This window comes from Chelon labrosus (genome assembly GCF_963514085.1).
Source record: "Chelon labrosus genome assembly, chromosome: 1".
NCBI lineage: Eukaryota > Metazoa > Chordata > Actinopteri > Mugiliformes > Mugilidae > Chelon > Chelon labrosus.
Genome location: NC_140337.1, coordinates 13,909,307 through 13,925,381, shown reverse-complemented (window position 1 = coordinate 13,925,381; position 16,075 = coordinate 13,909,307). Strand labels below are relative to the sequence as shown.

Genomic DNA, 16,075 nt, shown 5'->3' with positions numbered 1-16,075 from the left:
TGATGTTATGTGATGGGATCACGCGGGAGTCAGAAAATCCGGGTAGTCATGCGCTAATCCGGTATTTAAGGTCGACGGTTCAGCGGTTTGGTGGGAAATAGAAGAAGGGGCCTGTGTAGGTGCATGGAAGGGGAAGATTTACGCTCATTTGAAATAGAAGGTCATTCCTAACGTGTTGAAGTGGTGCTTTTTGGATGAAGGATTAGTTTAATTGTAGATTTGCACTTAAATAACTTACTTGAAATCAATTGCAGCCGTGCGTAAAATTTGGTAACGGTTTTTTTTTTTTTTTGGATAATGTGGCAGTGTTGTGTTTTGGTGCTCGTGGGCGCGGTGCTGGTGAGCGCTCAGTTCCCCAGAGAATGCGTGACACCAGAGGGACTCAGGAGTGGGGAGTGCTGCCCGTCGCCCTCCGGACTGACCAACGACCCGTGCGGCTCCAGTACGGGGCGCGGACAGTGCGTGACCATCAGCGTGGACGCGCGCCCCCACGGGCCTCAGTACCCGCACGACGGACGGGATGACCGGGAGCGCTGGCCCATCCGTTTCTTCAACCGTACTTGTCAGTGTAATGGGAACTTCAGCGGCTACAACTGCGGCCGCTGCAGACACGGATGGGCGGGAGCCAACTGTGACCAAAGAGTGTCTGTTGGTAAGTGTCCGTGAAGATCTCTGACTGATATTTTGTAGATAAGATGAATATGAGACAGAAATATGAAACTCACAGAGGACAATAGCTAGATGTGGAGAGAGGGATTGCTCAGTGGCACGGATCAACGCATTCGACCTGACAAATACAGACTAAATATGTTATTTTAAGAAATTAAATGGAAATTAGAGGAACATAAAACAACCTTAAAGTGTCCAGAAACTTATAAAAAGTCATTTTATTGCAGATTTAGGCGACGACAACTGTTAAAATCTGCCTGTTACGCATATACTCTATACTTTTTTCCCGCCTCTATTAAAAATGATCCCCACTTAACGCATGACTGATTGAGTTAATCCAATTCCCCTCTGCTGTAATCCTCCAGTAAGGAGAAACGTGATGCAGCTCAGCGCGGAGGAGAAGCGTGCGTTCGTGAACGCACTGGACCAGGCCAAGCGCACTGTGCACCCCGACCTGGTGATCGCCATCCGCCACTACTCGGACGTCTTCGGGCCCGACGGCAACACCACGCAGTTCGAAAACATCACCATCTACAACTACTTCGTGTGGTCCCACTATTACTCCGTCAGCAAGACGTTCCTGGGTGCCGGCCAGGCCAGTTTCGGGGGCGTGGACTTCTCGCACGAGGGCCCCGGGTTTGTGACTTGGCACAGGTTCCACCTGCTGCAGCTGGAGCGAGACATGCAGGTGAGATGTTCCACGGAGAGGTGCATACAATACAGCTCCGTGTTATATGGTATTTTAAACGAAATTTTTTTATTCATCATCCATCTGGGTGCATAATCACCCATGGGCTATTTATCGACACATTTAATTTGCCGGCTAATATCCTACTTGCTTCGTTCTCCTGCTTGTTTGTTCTGCGTAATGCGCTTCGCCTCAACTGAACTGGCGTGGAAATCACAGCTGACGATTCGACGTCGCGCCTTAATAAGCGAGCCGCGCGCAGAATGTGACTTAAAACGTTTTATGGTCTGATTGGACGTACACGCCATCTGTGTGGAGAAAACAGCGGCACTGAAACGAGCCTTGTCGACAGGAGTAAGGCTATTAGACTGCACCCATCGACAGAGCTGATGTGTGGAGAATGTTAATAACCCCTTCCAGCTTAGAGCTCCATCCAGCGGGTCACAATTACACACAGAGAATGACACGAGGCTGTTGTGTGGGCTTGAAAGCCTGAGTGTTAGACTCCTGCAGAGTAACTCTATCCTCACCATGTGCCAGTTTGTGGTTTAATTGTGCTCCCTAATTAGTCTCCTGACTTTTTTTTTTTGTTTTTTTTTTTCAAATCTGGCACAATGGCAGTTTGAGTTTGAGGGGGAACTACATCAACTGAAATGACTAAAAAGGGCGCTCAGCTCCTGCATTTAAATCACATCTGTTGAGTGAAGGCCCAGACATTAAATCCGTATAAATCAATCTTTTCATGTGGGTTAAAGGCTGATTTCATATTAAAAGTTTCACGTTGGGATTAGATTTTCTTTTTCATTCTAGTGTTCCTATGTTTCCTTCAGCCTTGTGAAAAATTTTTGACTATAAATCCTGCAATGCCACCTGTGATTCTTATCTGAAATTTTGACTTAAGTTTTTGCAAAGCAAGGATAAATATTTCACGACTTCTAAAACAACCGCGGCTTATTTTTGTCCACGTACAGACGTTTCACACATTGCAGTGTGACTGCAGAGCCTAACATTGTTTGCATGAAGGTTTCTGTAGAGCCAATTTTCACTTTTTACACATTTATTTATTCACTGCAAACTGATATCGTCAAAGGCTGTCTTTAATTTAAGTCACAGTGTGTGAAAATCACAATTCTTTGTATTACGACACCATTGCTAACTTAGACTTCACTGAAACACTGAACTTTACAAACTCTAACCTTTTCATTTATTTATACCAGGACATGCTGCAAGACCCCTCCTTCGCTTTGCCCTACTGGAACTTTGCCATCGGGGGAAGCACATGTGACATCTGCACAGATGACCTGATGGGAGCCAGGAGCAGTTTTGACATGAATTCCCTGAGCTCCAACTCCATCTTTGCCCAGTGGAGAGTCATCTGTGAGAGCGTAGGAGACTACGACACACTGGGAACCATCTGCAACAGTAAGACTGTTGTTCCCTTCTGATAGATGTGCACACGCTACGGTGACCCTCCATATTCTTTGACTTCAGAGAGAATCTGTGTGTGATGTCTTATCTGGGTTCTTTCCCCGTTCCCTGCAGGCACGGAAACGGCTCCCATCAGAAGAAACCCTGCAGGAAACGTCAACAGGCCGATGGTCCAGCGCCTCCCAGAGCCCCAGGATGTGGCTGACTGTCTGCAGGTTAACACTTTTGACACACCGCCCTACTACTCCACCTCCTCTGAAAGCTTCAGGAACACCATTGAAGGTGAGCAAGTATATCATTGTCTATTTTGCAGTCTTTTTTTTTTTTTTTTTACAGCGTACAGTGTTTGCAGATGCCTTTTTGTGTTTTGTTTTTTTTCGCAGGCTACAGTGCCCCCAAGGGGAACTACGACCCTGTGGTGAGGAGCCTCCACAACCTGGCCCATTTGTTCTTGAATGGCACAGGAGGACAGACTCACCTCTCCCCCAACGACCCCATCTTTGTGCTGCTCCACACCTACACCGACGCAATATTTGATGAATGGTTGAGGAGACACAGTCCAGGTGTTTTAACGTCTAAATCTGGTTTCAAAACTTCCCCGTCCTTGTTGTTTTTGCCCTGCAGTGATTTATTATTAGCATGATTAACTTTTAAGCTAATGCATGTATTTCCTATCAGACTCAGCTGTGTATCCTCAAGAAAACGCCCCCATTGGTCACAACAGGAACTACAACATGGTGCCCTTCTGGCCTCCAGTCACCAACTCGGAGATGTTTGTGACTGCCCCCGAAAACCTCGGCTACTCTTATGAAGCTGAATGGCCAGGTATGTGTGTCTGCTTCAAAACACTGCCTTTGAAATAATAATAAAAAAGAAAAAAACGGAGGCAATGATGCTAACAATTATCTCCTTCTACCTTTTCTAGCCCAAGCTTTCACTATGACTGAAATCATAACCATAGCAATAGTCGCTGCCCTCGTGGTCGTGGCCCTCCTTTTCGCTGCCACCACGTGCGCCGTGCGTGCCCGGTCCTACAAGATGGAGGGCCACCAGCCTCTGCTCGGGGACCAGTACCAGCGGTACGACGACGACAAAAGCCAATCTGTAGTCTAGGGTCGGTGCTCGAACGCGAGCCCCACCCATGTGCCTTTTTTCTTTACAATTACACAGCTATGCAGTTTGTTAAAATCTGAATTTGTTCTCATTACAGAGAATGTGTGGATAACATTTGCTCATGTCACTCTATCAAAAAAACGGTTGCTAAACAAACAGCGACAAACAACTCACTAAGGATGAACATTTTTAATGAAAAGTTTCCAATATACTGAGTGCTCTGAAAGAGAATGGCTTTTTGCAAAGATCCTCTCACTCAGTTAAAGCGACCCGATCACTTCTAAATGTTTAAGTGATCCGGAGGAAAGAATCTAGAAGTTGATATGTTTTAATTCCCTGACCACATTTTTAGTAATTAAAAAAATAATTTAAACCTAAACTACCACTACCAACACAGGTGAGATATTGAAATAAAATACAGTGCCAAAGTAAATTGCCTACAATGCCCACAAGGGGGTGCAGTAGCTCAATTTATGAAACTCCGCAAGTGCGGCACTTATTAGTAAAACTTTTTTAATGAAGCTTAAACCCATTCACATGACCTGAACTGTTGCTAATGAGTAAAAAAAAAAAAAAAAGGAGGGGGGGGGGGGGGGGGGGGTCCGGAAAAAAAGTTGTTCGTTTTTATTTTTTTCTTTAATTTTTTCCTTTTTTTTTTTTAAGTAAATTAAACAGAAATATTTGAAATTGTCATTACTGCCATTCTGTTTTATACACTGATATATGATGCTGTTGGATCACGTCAATTTATGTTATTGATTAAAATGATATTGCCACACACATTAGTTTGCTTGACTTTGGAAATCATTTACACCTTCTTTCGACATTGTTTGTTTATATAAGCCTTAGGCGGGAAAACATGTGATGTCCAATCACTTTTTTATGTTTTTATAAATGCCGGTAAACATTTCCTAGTCAGAGTCCTACTGCGACTACTTTGCATCCGCGTGTCTCCCGGCGTCTCCTCACCTGCCTGGTGTCCGGTTTCAGAGGAAGACGGTATGGGAGTGTCCACAGAGAGCATGTTGTCATTAATCTTTCCTTCTACTGGTCAGGAGCTTGAATGGGAGGTCTGTTGGAGCAAAAGCAGCAGCAGCAGCAGCAGCAGCGGTGGAGTCAGTGTTAAGTGTTTTGACTTCTATATCAGTGCGTGGAGCTGCGCGAGAGAAGTTGTAATAAGCGCGCGTGCTGCAGCTTCCTCGGCTACTTTAAATCAACTCCTGTCCGGAATCGGCTCGCGTGCGTCTCCACGTAACTAAACTTTGGACATATAATCTCCGGGACGGTCGTTTTGTTTTCGCTTTGAGGTCAGTGTGTGAAAACGTTAGAGAACTTTACGCAATGGACGAGGACAGCACGGTGTCTCCCATTTTGAAGGATATAGAGACAAAGTTGGGACGAAAAGTTCCGGATAGTCTCGTGCGTTCTCTCGCCGGGGGAAAACCCGGCGACAGCAGCAAGCACGAGAAGTCGCCGCATTTATCCAACTGCAAATTTTGTGCTAACTCTGCGGACTTGAAGCGCCTGGAGAGCAAAATGCTGTTGCTGAAACAAGAAATGGCAAGTATTCATATTACATCCCGTTAAACTGAACGAGCTGTCTGTGGACTGTTAACTTTGAAAGAAATAGTGCCAGTACTAATTTAATATGATTCATTTTAACGTATAACAGGCTACTAAGTTTAAACTTTGAAAATAGTTTAATAATTTAAAAAGACTGTAGTTGTAAGTACAAAGGACACATTCCACGTATTTTTGTGACAGCTAGGCTTTAAATAACGCATTTACAAGCCTGTTTCCATACATACATTATTGGAGACCTGCACAGCTTGACAGGAAACGCATGCAAACAGGTCCACGTGTCAACATGTGATTAAATTTGAAATTTCATTCAAGAGTGTTGAGGTCAATTGTATTAAAAAGGCACCTGGAAACCGGTCAGCAGGTGAGAGCCATTCACATTAGCACATTACTGTGAGGAGAGACCTTTGTTGATGAACCCTTGTCACCCGAAGGAACTACCACACCTCCCTCCCCCCCGGACCCCCTCCCCATGTCTCTTGTGATTTAAACTACTCCAATTGTGCCAGAGTAATGATCTTTCCACAAGAAGCTTGCATCGCTTTAAACTTAAGCTATTTCCAAATGTTAGAGTGAAGCTTTGTTAGATGGTGAGTCAGAGCAAACATCCGTAAGGTCAAGGAAGGTATTAGGATTCCTGAGCAGATGGTCCAGTTGACCGAGTTGTGCAGACAAAAGCGGGGCTACTCCATGTCCAGCAGACTGAGCCACTGACATGATAGCCTTATATTTATTATGATGTGAGGATAACTTCTACTAATGAACTAATTGGCCTTTTTAAAAAGCAATTAAGTGTATTTATATCAGTAATGTCTTTTAGACAGCTCAGTTCAAATATGGGCCGTGACTCCTTCCTTGTTTCCGTGGCTCCCTTCAAAGCTTAGCTTCTAATCCAATCAGACTGCTCTGTTTTAGTGTGCATCGGTCTGATAGACACACATACACACACACACACACAAACTTGTTGCAATAACACTGTGTCTAGCTTTTGTTTTGCATTGTTTGAGAAGCTGAAATAATCTACAGCCTATCAAGAAAAGCAAATTAACTTTGAATGGGCTGTGCGCAGGCCAGCTCTGCGACAAATTAATGTTGTGGTAGGTCGCCATCCAGTATAGGCTAAATTATGCAGCTCTAATTGTGTTTCTGAAACTAATTTTGTGATACAGACCCACTGGTGCCATCCTATTACCAAGAGATGGCTGCTTAGACTGAAATTCTAGCGAAGCTCCCATCTGCCAGGCCTCTATGTCTGTGTGCAATGCAGGTAGTTAAACTTGCAAAACAAACACACCGCCGGCGATAATAGCCAAATGAAGTGTGGTGGCAGATCTCCTCCAAAGAAAGGCTATTGTGTCAAGGCAGCTGTCTGGAACACTGTACCAGCCCTGTCTGTCTGTCTTCATCCGGCTCAGTATATTCTGACTGTGGCAGGATGTTACAGCTGCCCATTTACTATTTTTCGTTCAGACTGGGTGTTTGTCACCCAGTGAACTCGGGGCTGTCCCTTTGAATGACTCCGTAGGCGTCCATCCACACTCAATAGCATGGTTTGTCATGCCAGGGAGTTGAATCAATGGCCATACTGTGCAAAGAAGGCCTATCGTTCAGTATCCTGGTTTAAAAGCTGTTTCCTTGCCGTGCTGTTAAAGACTCATGGTTACACATAGTTAACATGATTCAACAAAGGCTGATAGTCTAAACAAAATAGTACTCAGTGTTCTAGCCTTGGGATGACATAAGAATGCTAACAGTCAATGATGGAGTTTACTCAGTTGTAATAAACCGTTTCCAAGGTTAAGAACAACCCTTCTACTAACGTTGGTTACTAATAGTCATGGTGCTGGTTTTTACATCATCTTGACTTTTTAACAAGAACCACAGCTGTCCAATAAAACACAATTTTAAATATTTACACTTCAAAAAGATGAACCTAATGAGCAGTAACATTTAACTCAGTTTGTTTTAGTTTTAGAGGCGTTACTTGGTGCATTTTATTTGCCTTTTGTCGGTGACAAATTAGCCGTTTCTCCCGTTTACCATCTTTACGCTAAGTTAAGCTAAGCTAAGCTAACCGGCAAGCCGTATTTCTTTATAGGCAGACATGAGAATGAAAAGTCATACAGCTCATGCATGGGAACCTTGACCTGACTGGGATGTTTTTCCTCCACCACACAGGCAACTCTGCGAGCCATTGACGTGAAGCTGATGCAGCAGCTTATGTCAATCAACGAGGGCATCGAATCCATCCGCTGGGTGATGGAGGACAAAGGAGGTGTTGCCAGCCAAGACGGCAGCCTGACGGGCAGCTTGTACAGCCTGTCAGACAGCCAGGACGGCACCTCGCTGCGAGGCAGCTTCAGCAGTTTGAACGACGCCAACAGCGACGGGCTGGACGGCCTGTCTGTTGGCAGTTACCTGGACACTCTAGCAGAAGATCTCCCGGACGACCCCTCACCCACGGACCTCGATTGTTTTGTGGATAAAACTGTAATTGATGGTGAAGCCTTCAGCAAGTCACCTCTGAAACTCAGGGTGGAAACGGATGAATACTACTGCTTTGGATAATGAGAAACTAAAGATGATGGTTACAGAGACTACTGAGATTTTGAGAAGAAACATGTTCCACATGCATATTTTTTTTCAGATAATATCAACAGCCAAGATGAAAGTCTCACCAAATAACTAATGTTAGATTCTAACTTGAAACCAATTTCCTACTGTAGTGGATTTGACAAACCTCTTCAAACTCTCGCTACTTAATTAACAATAATGTCTTAATATTTTATAATGTAGGCTAAACCAAAAGGTGCTTAAAACTGAGATTCAAAATCCTATTTATTGTAGAGTTATCCAGTACCTCAGTCGTCTCATCTTTCATACTTTTTTAGCCTAAAAGTATTAACCAAAAAAAGGGTAGAAACATCAGCTGAACAGCTCATTTCCTCTCTATGTGTGATAAAACTCCATATGGACTTTGCGTTAGGTCAACCACAATCAGCTGATCAAAGTAAAGGAGTAGATTAGGATTTAGCAGCCATTTGGAAAATTGGACATTTCACGCTGTGCGATTCAAGAAGGTTAAAGTGTTCCAAGTGGTAAACTGATTAGTTTAAGTGTCACAGCAAGTGCAATTTGCTTCCACGCCAAAGTCTAAGCACCACCTACTGTACATGCTAAACTTTTAAATGAATTTTACTGACGGGAGTTCCCAAAGCTCCACTCAGCAGTAGTAGAAGTTACAGCATGTAGTCTCACACTCAAGAGATTAGTTGCACACTCAAAACGCAAATGCTTGACTGAAAAACCAAAGCAATTTGATTGTCTTATTGATAAAAAGGCCCCTGAGGCAACGCGCCAGATGGGAGATTTAGTGACGGTGGACGTATGTGAAACACATGTTTGCTCCGTGGGCGTGTTTGAATTCTCTGCTGTTAAAAAAAGCTTTAATAAGAGCTACACGTTGCTGTACATAAATGTTTTAGCTTGAAACTCGTTTTTTTAAAGTTTGTTTGATGTGTTTTATGAGGCCTGCTTTTTAAAGAAAAAGCTGTTTTTATTAATGACTGTTGTGGAAATGAAATAATATATTATGATTTTCTTCTTGCTCATGTTGTGTTACGTTTTTTAATGCAATGAAAACGCACAGTTTGAACTGTTGGCCGCCTTGTCAGTTTCTAGAATCATCTTTAATGCCTTATTATGGAATCTTAATGAGACAGAAAGTGAACATTAAGGTGCTTTCCTTTTTTAGTAAATTTAAGAATACTCTCTTGATAATGAAGTGAGGCTTGATGGTGCGCTGTGTAATGTGCCATGGAGAATTACCCATGTTAATTCCCTTTGTAATGTTCTTTGTCAAGACACACACGCAGGAAAATGGTAGCTTACAGTATGTGTGCCCTTTAAAGACTCCCAAGTTATTAGCATAGGAGTGGTGTTTGGGATAATATTTACTTTGGCAGAGCTAGCATTAGCATAGATGACGACTCGTGTTACCAGACACTCTCGGGTATCATCTGTGGAATGATTGGACCTCGTCTCTTGAAAGTAACCAGCCCAAACAAAAGCGAGACGGGACTGGAATTGAAATGCCAACCATGCAAAATGCCTAATGGTCCTGTGCTGTACTCATTTGCAATGCATCGCGCTAGCTTCTTATCTTTCATGTGATAATTGAAGTTCCAGACGGAGCATACGGGGAAAGTCGTTATAGGAAAGATGAGATCCATGGTCTCTTTTGGCTTGCAAATGAACGAGTGGCCACAGTGCTTCAGTAATTCTTAGACTGAGATCTGCCCTCGAGACAGTGCTTTGGAAATACTGCCTCGTTTGATTAAGTCTTAAGTCATCACTGTGTCTCTAGGGATGCCATCATATTTAGAACTAGTATTCAAGAAGTCATGGATGAAGGATTTTCTTGTTTTCCACACAGGTCACAGTCTTTTTGAATAATATGAAATGTGCATAATAGCTGGGATTGTTCACTTTTAGAGATACATCGGGTCCAGACAGATATAATCACTTTATCCAGGCACATTAAGCGGGCTTGTAAGTTTGTCTCACTCCAAGTGCAAAGCAGCTTTATTTGGTTTTATGCTGCCTTTCCTTATCTCCACCTCTCAGAGGATTTGGCAAAGCTCAAGCCTCCTGTCAAGCTGAACCAGACTGAGACCACTAAACCAGAAGGCCTTGTGAATGGCAACACGACCTCCGCGTCAACTTTTGCATTACAACCGCAAAATGTTCTCTAAACCGACCAAAATTTCATGTCCTAACAAATGAAACTATGTAAGTAATGACTGACTGTTGGCTAATATCGCTCGGGGGGGAAATGTTGAGACTAGAGCTGGTGGCCTTGAAATAATTGGACCTACAGAACAGGTTCTGTGAGTCTGTGTTGTAATAGGTCTCTGAGTCAAAATTCCTGCGTCCTACATGGTACACTACACATGAACAGGGGTTGCCTTTTGGGCCTTTTTGCTGGCCTTATGAGTATTCATTTCCCACATGAAAGGCAGAACCAGACAAGTTCTGTCTTTCACTAAAGCATCCAGTCATGTTAGATGAAGTGGGTGTTTTTTCTGTAGCTGCAAACTTGTGTTTTTCCCAACCAAAACCCATAAACCATGTAACTGTACCTCTTAAAAAGTAAGAAAAAAAAAACCCACTTGGTTTACAGTCAAGGAAAGTTACTCCCAAGTTTGTCAAATGCTCCCATCAGCAGTTACAGTTCTGAGGGTGAATGACATCCAGGCGTTGTGGAAGGCAAACAAAACGAAAATAAGCAGCAATCCCCTGAGTTTGGGAGCAAAGTACAAAACAATGATTTATTCATTCCCTCATTTAGTCCTCAGTTGCTTCACTTGGGCACAAATAATTACACCGCCGTACAGTCGAGAAAGCAGCTTCCAGCAGGGATCCATTAGCAAATTAGACACTGGGGTTGGACCCGTGCCACAAGATGAAGGGAAACCAATACCGTCTAGTATCTGGGAAACTGTCACCGTGCTACCAAATGAGGATACAGGATATGGGTTAGTGGAGTGGGGTTTAGGGGGAGATCAAAAGAGCCAGAGACAAAGTTGGACCCCTCAGACGGGAAGGCGTAGATACAGAGTAAACATATGCAACTGTCAGGTTACTTTATTCTGGTTTAATTAGCTTTTCTCTCTGCAGGCGTGAGGTTTGCGTCACAGTTCTGGTAGTTTTCCAACAACTTTAAATAGACTGGAGAGCTCCATAAAAAAACTTTTATATGAAAAAGAAAGTGCATGACGTAAAAGACTTTAGAACTAATGTTTGTAATGTATCTCTCTAATATGTAGTTGTGATGGGTATAGCACATTAGGTCCTCTATATAAGCATTATTATAAGCATTCCCAGACACAAGGAGTTCCAAATTAGGAGTGGAAAACTTAATAAGGCCCATTCCTTTACATGAATATTTAGTTTCACCCAGGATAAGTACTTAATGAATGTCAAGATTAGCCAACCGCCCTAATGTTGTCCTTCCCATGACATTTTCTGAGCAGCTTCAGAGGGGGCAAATGCTCGATTCTCATTAAATTATTGCACAAGTGGAAGACATACTACACTAATGCGTCAGGACAACATCCGTTTTTTAAAGATAAAGTCCTGAAGGAGCTCTGTTGGTCTTCCGCCAAGCCGCCGATCTGTGAGACGCTTCTAAATGGCCTCGTGAAACCGCCCTGCTCTTGGGAACGGCAGCATTCAACCACAGCAGAGGGTGAAGCTCGAAACTGTTGCCGTCAGTGCAAACATTAGCCGTTAACAATGGCCGTCTGCTCTCCTAAATTATTCAGCTGAGATTTAGACGCACACCCTCTGGAAGCTTCTTTAAACATCACAGAAAACATCTGAGAGGCCCAAACACAGATAGTGGACAGCTTGAGAACTTATTGTCCTGCAGGCTGGTCAGGCTGCATTCCATTCAAAGCGTACAGGGTTATTTTTAATAACCATAAACACAATGGGAGCTTGATTATTTATCAGATGTAGCTATAAAGATTGCAATTCACCCCCAGGGACCTCTTCAGGACCATTTTCCTCTGGTATTCAGGAATCTCACGGGATGTAACAAACTTTAGCCATTAGTGTTTTACTGGCAAACTTAACTGTATTTACCCGTTAATTTATCTGACACTGCTGGCTAATCTCCTTTTCTTCAAGCTTTAGATAATATCATTCAACATCCCAGCTGATAGTTCTTTGTTCAGTGTTTGGAACACATTTTCTTACTTAGTAGAGAATACATATTAACTGGCATTCACGAAGCTAACTCAGACAACACACAAAAATTAATTAATCAACTAATGTTGAGTGTAAAATGCAAAGATTTAAAATCAAATTTCAGTATTAGAAAAACAACATACCTCTAATTACTACAAATGCTAGTAACGTTAGCCTGAATGGTCAAATAACGTTAGCTAGGTTAGCATTACTGGATGATTCCCGCTCATTTTAAACTGCATGAATGTTGATACACATATATATCCATGTATGAATTCTGTATGTAAATGAAATTAAGACATGCTTACGTTTACAAAGGTTGAATATATTATTTGCTGCTATAAAACTGTAATGTCGTGAAAACCATGCTAGCACGTGTGATGCTAACATGACTTCCTGTTCACACAGCTGGTTTGGGCTAAATGGCCTGCCAGTGCTGATTAGCAACCAATTTACTCAGATGTCTTTACTGGCTAAAGGTCCTCAAACCTTAGAAATAGAAATATGACAGAACTTAAGTGCACCACAACACATCGTATTGTGCTCTAATTGCTGGTTGTGAAATGTTTTCTTAGGGTGCAAACAGGTGGAACCAGTCTCACATTGTGACCCTCTCTAATGTCAACATGTCTCAACTATTGTGCTGTATTCCAGTGAATGAGGTTCCTTCACAACCCTTTGTGCCACCCACTAAGGATCAGTTAGTTAGTCATCATTAGTCATAAAAGCGTAACATTCACCCTGAGGAAAGATTTCTGTTGCATTTTGCCAACTACGTGATCAAGGGATTATACTTTGTGTGCTATGAATAGTGTCAATTAAAGGTACTAAAGTGAATGCACTTTACTACAGTAGTATCAGTCCTGACTCATATACCTTTTCTTTTACATGTGTTTCTTTCAGGTCTTTGTTCTTATCTTCTCTCAGTCCATTCTTATGCACATTGCATTTTTAGATCTTACTATTTGTTGGGTTGCCCTGTAACATCCTGGCTGTGGTGGATACCTTTCTGGACTGGACGCCTTTTCCTGACCGCACTGCTGCGGTCCGAGCTGCTGAGCCGGCTGAGATTAAATACCAGGCTTCATAAACTGGGAACCCCTCAGCTGATAGAGTGAAGAGAACAAAACAAACCTCTATCCCATTTGATCCCCCCTTTTTTCACTCCCCTTTCTCTTTCTATCCAGGCCAGGAAGCCTCTCCGTGACTATATTAGGAATCAAAGAGACATCTACAGAAGGCTCTGACCCTGCCTGAGCTTTTGAACTTTTGCTTTGCTCTTTGACAGCCAGCTTGTGAGTCACAGTGGAGGCAAAAAAATTCTATTTTCGCTTTGAAGCTGTAGCATTACAGTGCATGTGATTATTTCAGCTATACAGCAAATTTGCCTTTGAGATAACTTGATTTGTCGTGTGAAACAAGGCAGTTCAACCAAAACCCAGACACTGACAGACTATTATGATAGTCTCACATTAATTACATCCTTGCTTGTTTTAACCACTGACGATGAGAAGCCCTCACAGCAACAGGCCAAGAGGTCAAGAATCCCTTTAAGGGTTTCCTGGCAACAAAAAAAACCCTGTGGCGTTAAAGAGGCACAGCTTGGCCTAACCCTTGGTTGGCAAACACAGTTTCCCCCCAAACGTCTCCCTGTGGACGACTGCTTTGTAATTCCCTGGACGCTCATTGGAGTCAAATGAGGGCAGTTTGGGGTCAGTAGGAAAACGTTACAATTGATTGACCCGTAGAGGTCAGGAAACCTTGACGTGACGATTTAATGGTGACGTAGTTTGGTTCTGTGAAGTATGGGTTGGTTCTGTTAGGCGCTAGCTTGTTTTTTTTTTTTTTATGTACCTGGATTTTATTACTTTATCATATGAACTGATGCACTGCTTTACATTTGTTCACATGTTTCCATTCTGTAGACACTTAAAGTAGTATTCTACTCCCAGTAGAAAAGAGAATAGCTGTCACAGATCCCTTTCTCTTGTGTGTTTGTTCTGTATTTTCAAGGCTCATAAAGAATTCTGCCGAGGAATTTCATAATCCACTTACAGCTGCCTCAAGACTGTGCAGTCCTTCCTACAATCGTTTTTTTCCCATCCCATCCCCATTTTTTCATTTGATTTATCCAAGTGTTCTGTCTGCACTCTCTCATAAACTGTCATCCTTCGTGCAAAAGAGAGATGTGATCCTCTTGGGAAAGAACAAATACTGCACTCCCCCATCACTGTCCTGTCCAAGGAAAGACCCTCCCATGGTTCTCCCATGGCACTCCAGTATTTACTTCTAATATCTGACAGACAGTTGCAGTGATTTTGATCATATAATTTAAAAAAAATCATTAAACATCCCAAGTCTTGTGCAATGCTTTTGTGGCTTGTCAGGACACATTTTTATCTGTCATCTGCTTTTTTTCCCCACTGCAATTTGACTTCATCTTCCTATCAGCCCATTTCTCTTCTTTCTCAGTCTTCTAGATGTCGGTAATCTCGGTTCGACAAATCCACACTGACAAACGCACAAAGCAGGTAGTGTCCATCCCTTCACCCCCTTTTCCCGCTTGGAGCGCCGTCCAAGTTCAGACTTCAAAACTTGCCTCTAAAACCCTCCCCTGCATCTCAAAACTGGTGTAACAGGACCGTGAAGACTTCTCTCAAGTGCCCTGGTTTAAGAGGTAAAGGACCTCTAATATCCGGGGGGTCGGGGGCGGAGGATTAGCATGCAAAACTGGGAAGGTTTCCTTGGCACCCTCTTAAAGCCCCCCCTCATTCAAATCCAGAGCTTCAATGAGAACACAAAACTCATTTCTACTTGAGTAGGATTTGGATGGCTTCCACCGCAGCGGTATAATTTTGGACGGTTTGGATTACCTGAAAGTTTGCTCACAAAAGAGAAGAAGATTAGAGTTGAAGTGTAAATTAGGAGGGACAGCTGGATAGAGTTTCCTCACGATGACTTATGAAATACATATTTGGCTCTGATTTCCATCTAAAGTTGTAACCTTTTCAACATATCTCTATCCATACCATCTAATAGCACTGATGTGTAAATGTGCATTCGAGCTTTTATACAGATGGACCTGGAAGGAGTGCAGGGCTTCCAGTTCTGGGCTGGTGCTAGTGTTGGTTCAGTTCAACTTGCAATCATTCGAAAGAACTGGTTAGCTTTTCCCGGGTTAGAGAGACACCACAGACCCATGTTAAAACTTAATTATACTCCATATTTCCACTATCCCAACAGTTTTGTTCTATGACCTTTGTATAGTTTATTCTGAGCTTCTGTCATGGGCCACTGTGCTTGGATTTCTCCTTATTTATTTAGATTAGACCAGCTCTGAGTCACAAAGATTTGTATCGGTCAGTTTGGCCGTGATAATCTCACTCCTACTCTCTGACCTAAGCAGTTCTTGGGTCTGGACCAGCAAACTGTTGGTGCTTTTCCAGAACCTGTTTTTCTTGCCAAGAGCCTGTTCCTCTGCTGTTGAAATGCAAAGAAAAGCATCTCGGAACCATAGATTTGGAAAATTTGTATCAGAGAATGACATTAGTTTATATTGCATAGTAGTTTTTCGTAAAGTATGGACCATTAATACTGAAAAGTCTTGCTTTTGGAAAATCATTTTTATTCGTCCGGCCTGCAAGTATAACATATTTGAGTCCAAAAAAAATACTTTATATCACGAGTAATACTTGTTCTTTCTTGCATACCCTCCCCACCACCTATTCAACAGTTGGAAACCCACACTGCTGAAATAACACCATGCTTTTGTCTTGACTTGTCTCTGATTACTTCAGCATTCAACCTCCCAGCCCCCACATACATACCCCGTGGGGATAGCCA

The 16,075-nt window shown here is 42.7% G+C and overlaps 2 protein-coding genes across 2 annotated transcripts; both read left to right on the top strand.

Annotated features, from left to right (window-relative positions):
* Window positions 1-297: 297 nt before the first annotated feature.
* Window positions 298-3,898, top strand: tyrp1a (tyrosinase-related protein 1a; the record flags this gene model as incomplete). Its single annotated transcript, XM_084552378.1, has 7 exons — window positions 298-652; window positions 1,035-1,357; window positions 2,575-2,779; window positions 2,900-3,067; window positions 3,169-3,348; window positions 3,464-3,610; window positions 3,711-3,898. 7 exons carry the CDS (start codon window positions 298-300, stop codon window positions 3,896-3,898), a joined length of 1,566 nt encoding a protein of 521 aa, XP_084408504.1.
* A 1,045-nt stretch (window positions 3,899-4,943) lies between these two features.
* On the top strand, window positions 4,944-13,389 carry lurap1l (leucine rich adaptor protein 1 like). Its single transcript, XM_084548822.1, has 2 exons — window positions 4,944-5,458; window positions 7,658-13,389. Exons 1-2 carry the CDS (start codon window positions 5,240-5,242, stop codon window positions 8,045-8,047), a joined length of 609 nt encoding a protein of 202 aa, XP_084404948.1. The 5' UTR covers window positions 4,944-5,239; the 3' UTR covers window positions 8,048-13,389.
* Window positions 13,390-16,075: the final 2,686 nt, after the last annotated feature.

Bases quoted from the DNA above. Each gene is read 5' to 3' on its own strand.
- lurap1l (XM_084548822.1), top strand. From the start codon at position 5,240: ATGGACGAGGACAGCACGGTGTCTCCCATTTTGAAGGATATAGAGACA. The intron at 5,459-7,657 runs GCAAGTATTCAT...TCCACCACACAG, and splicing joins TGTTGCTGAAACAAGAAATG to GCAACTCTGCGAGCCATTGA.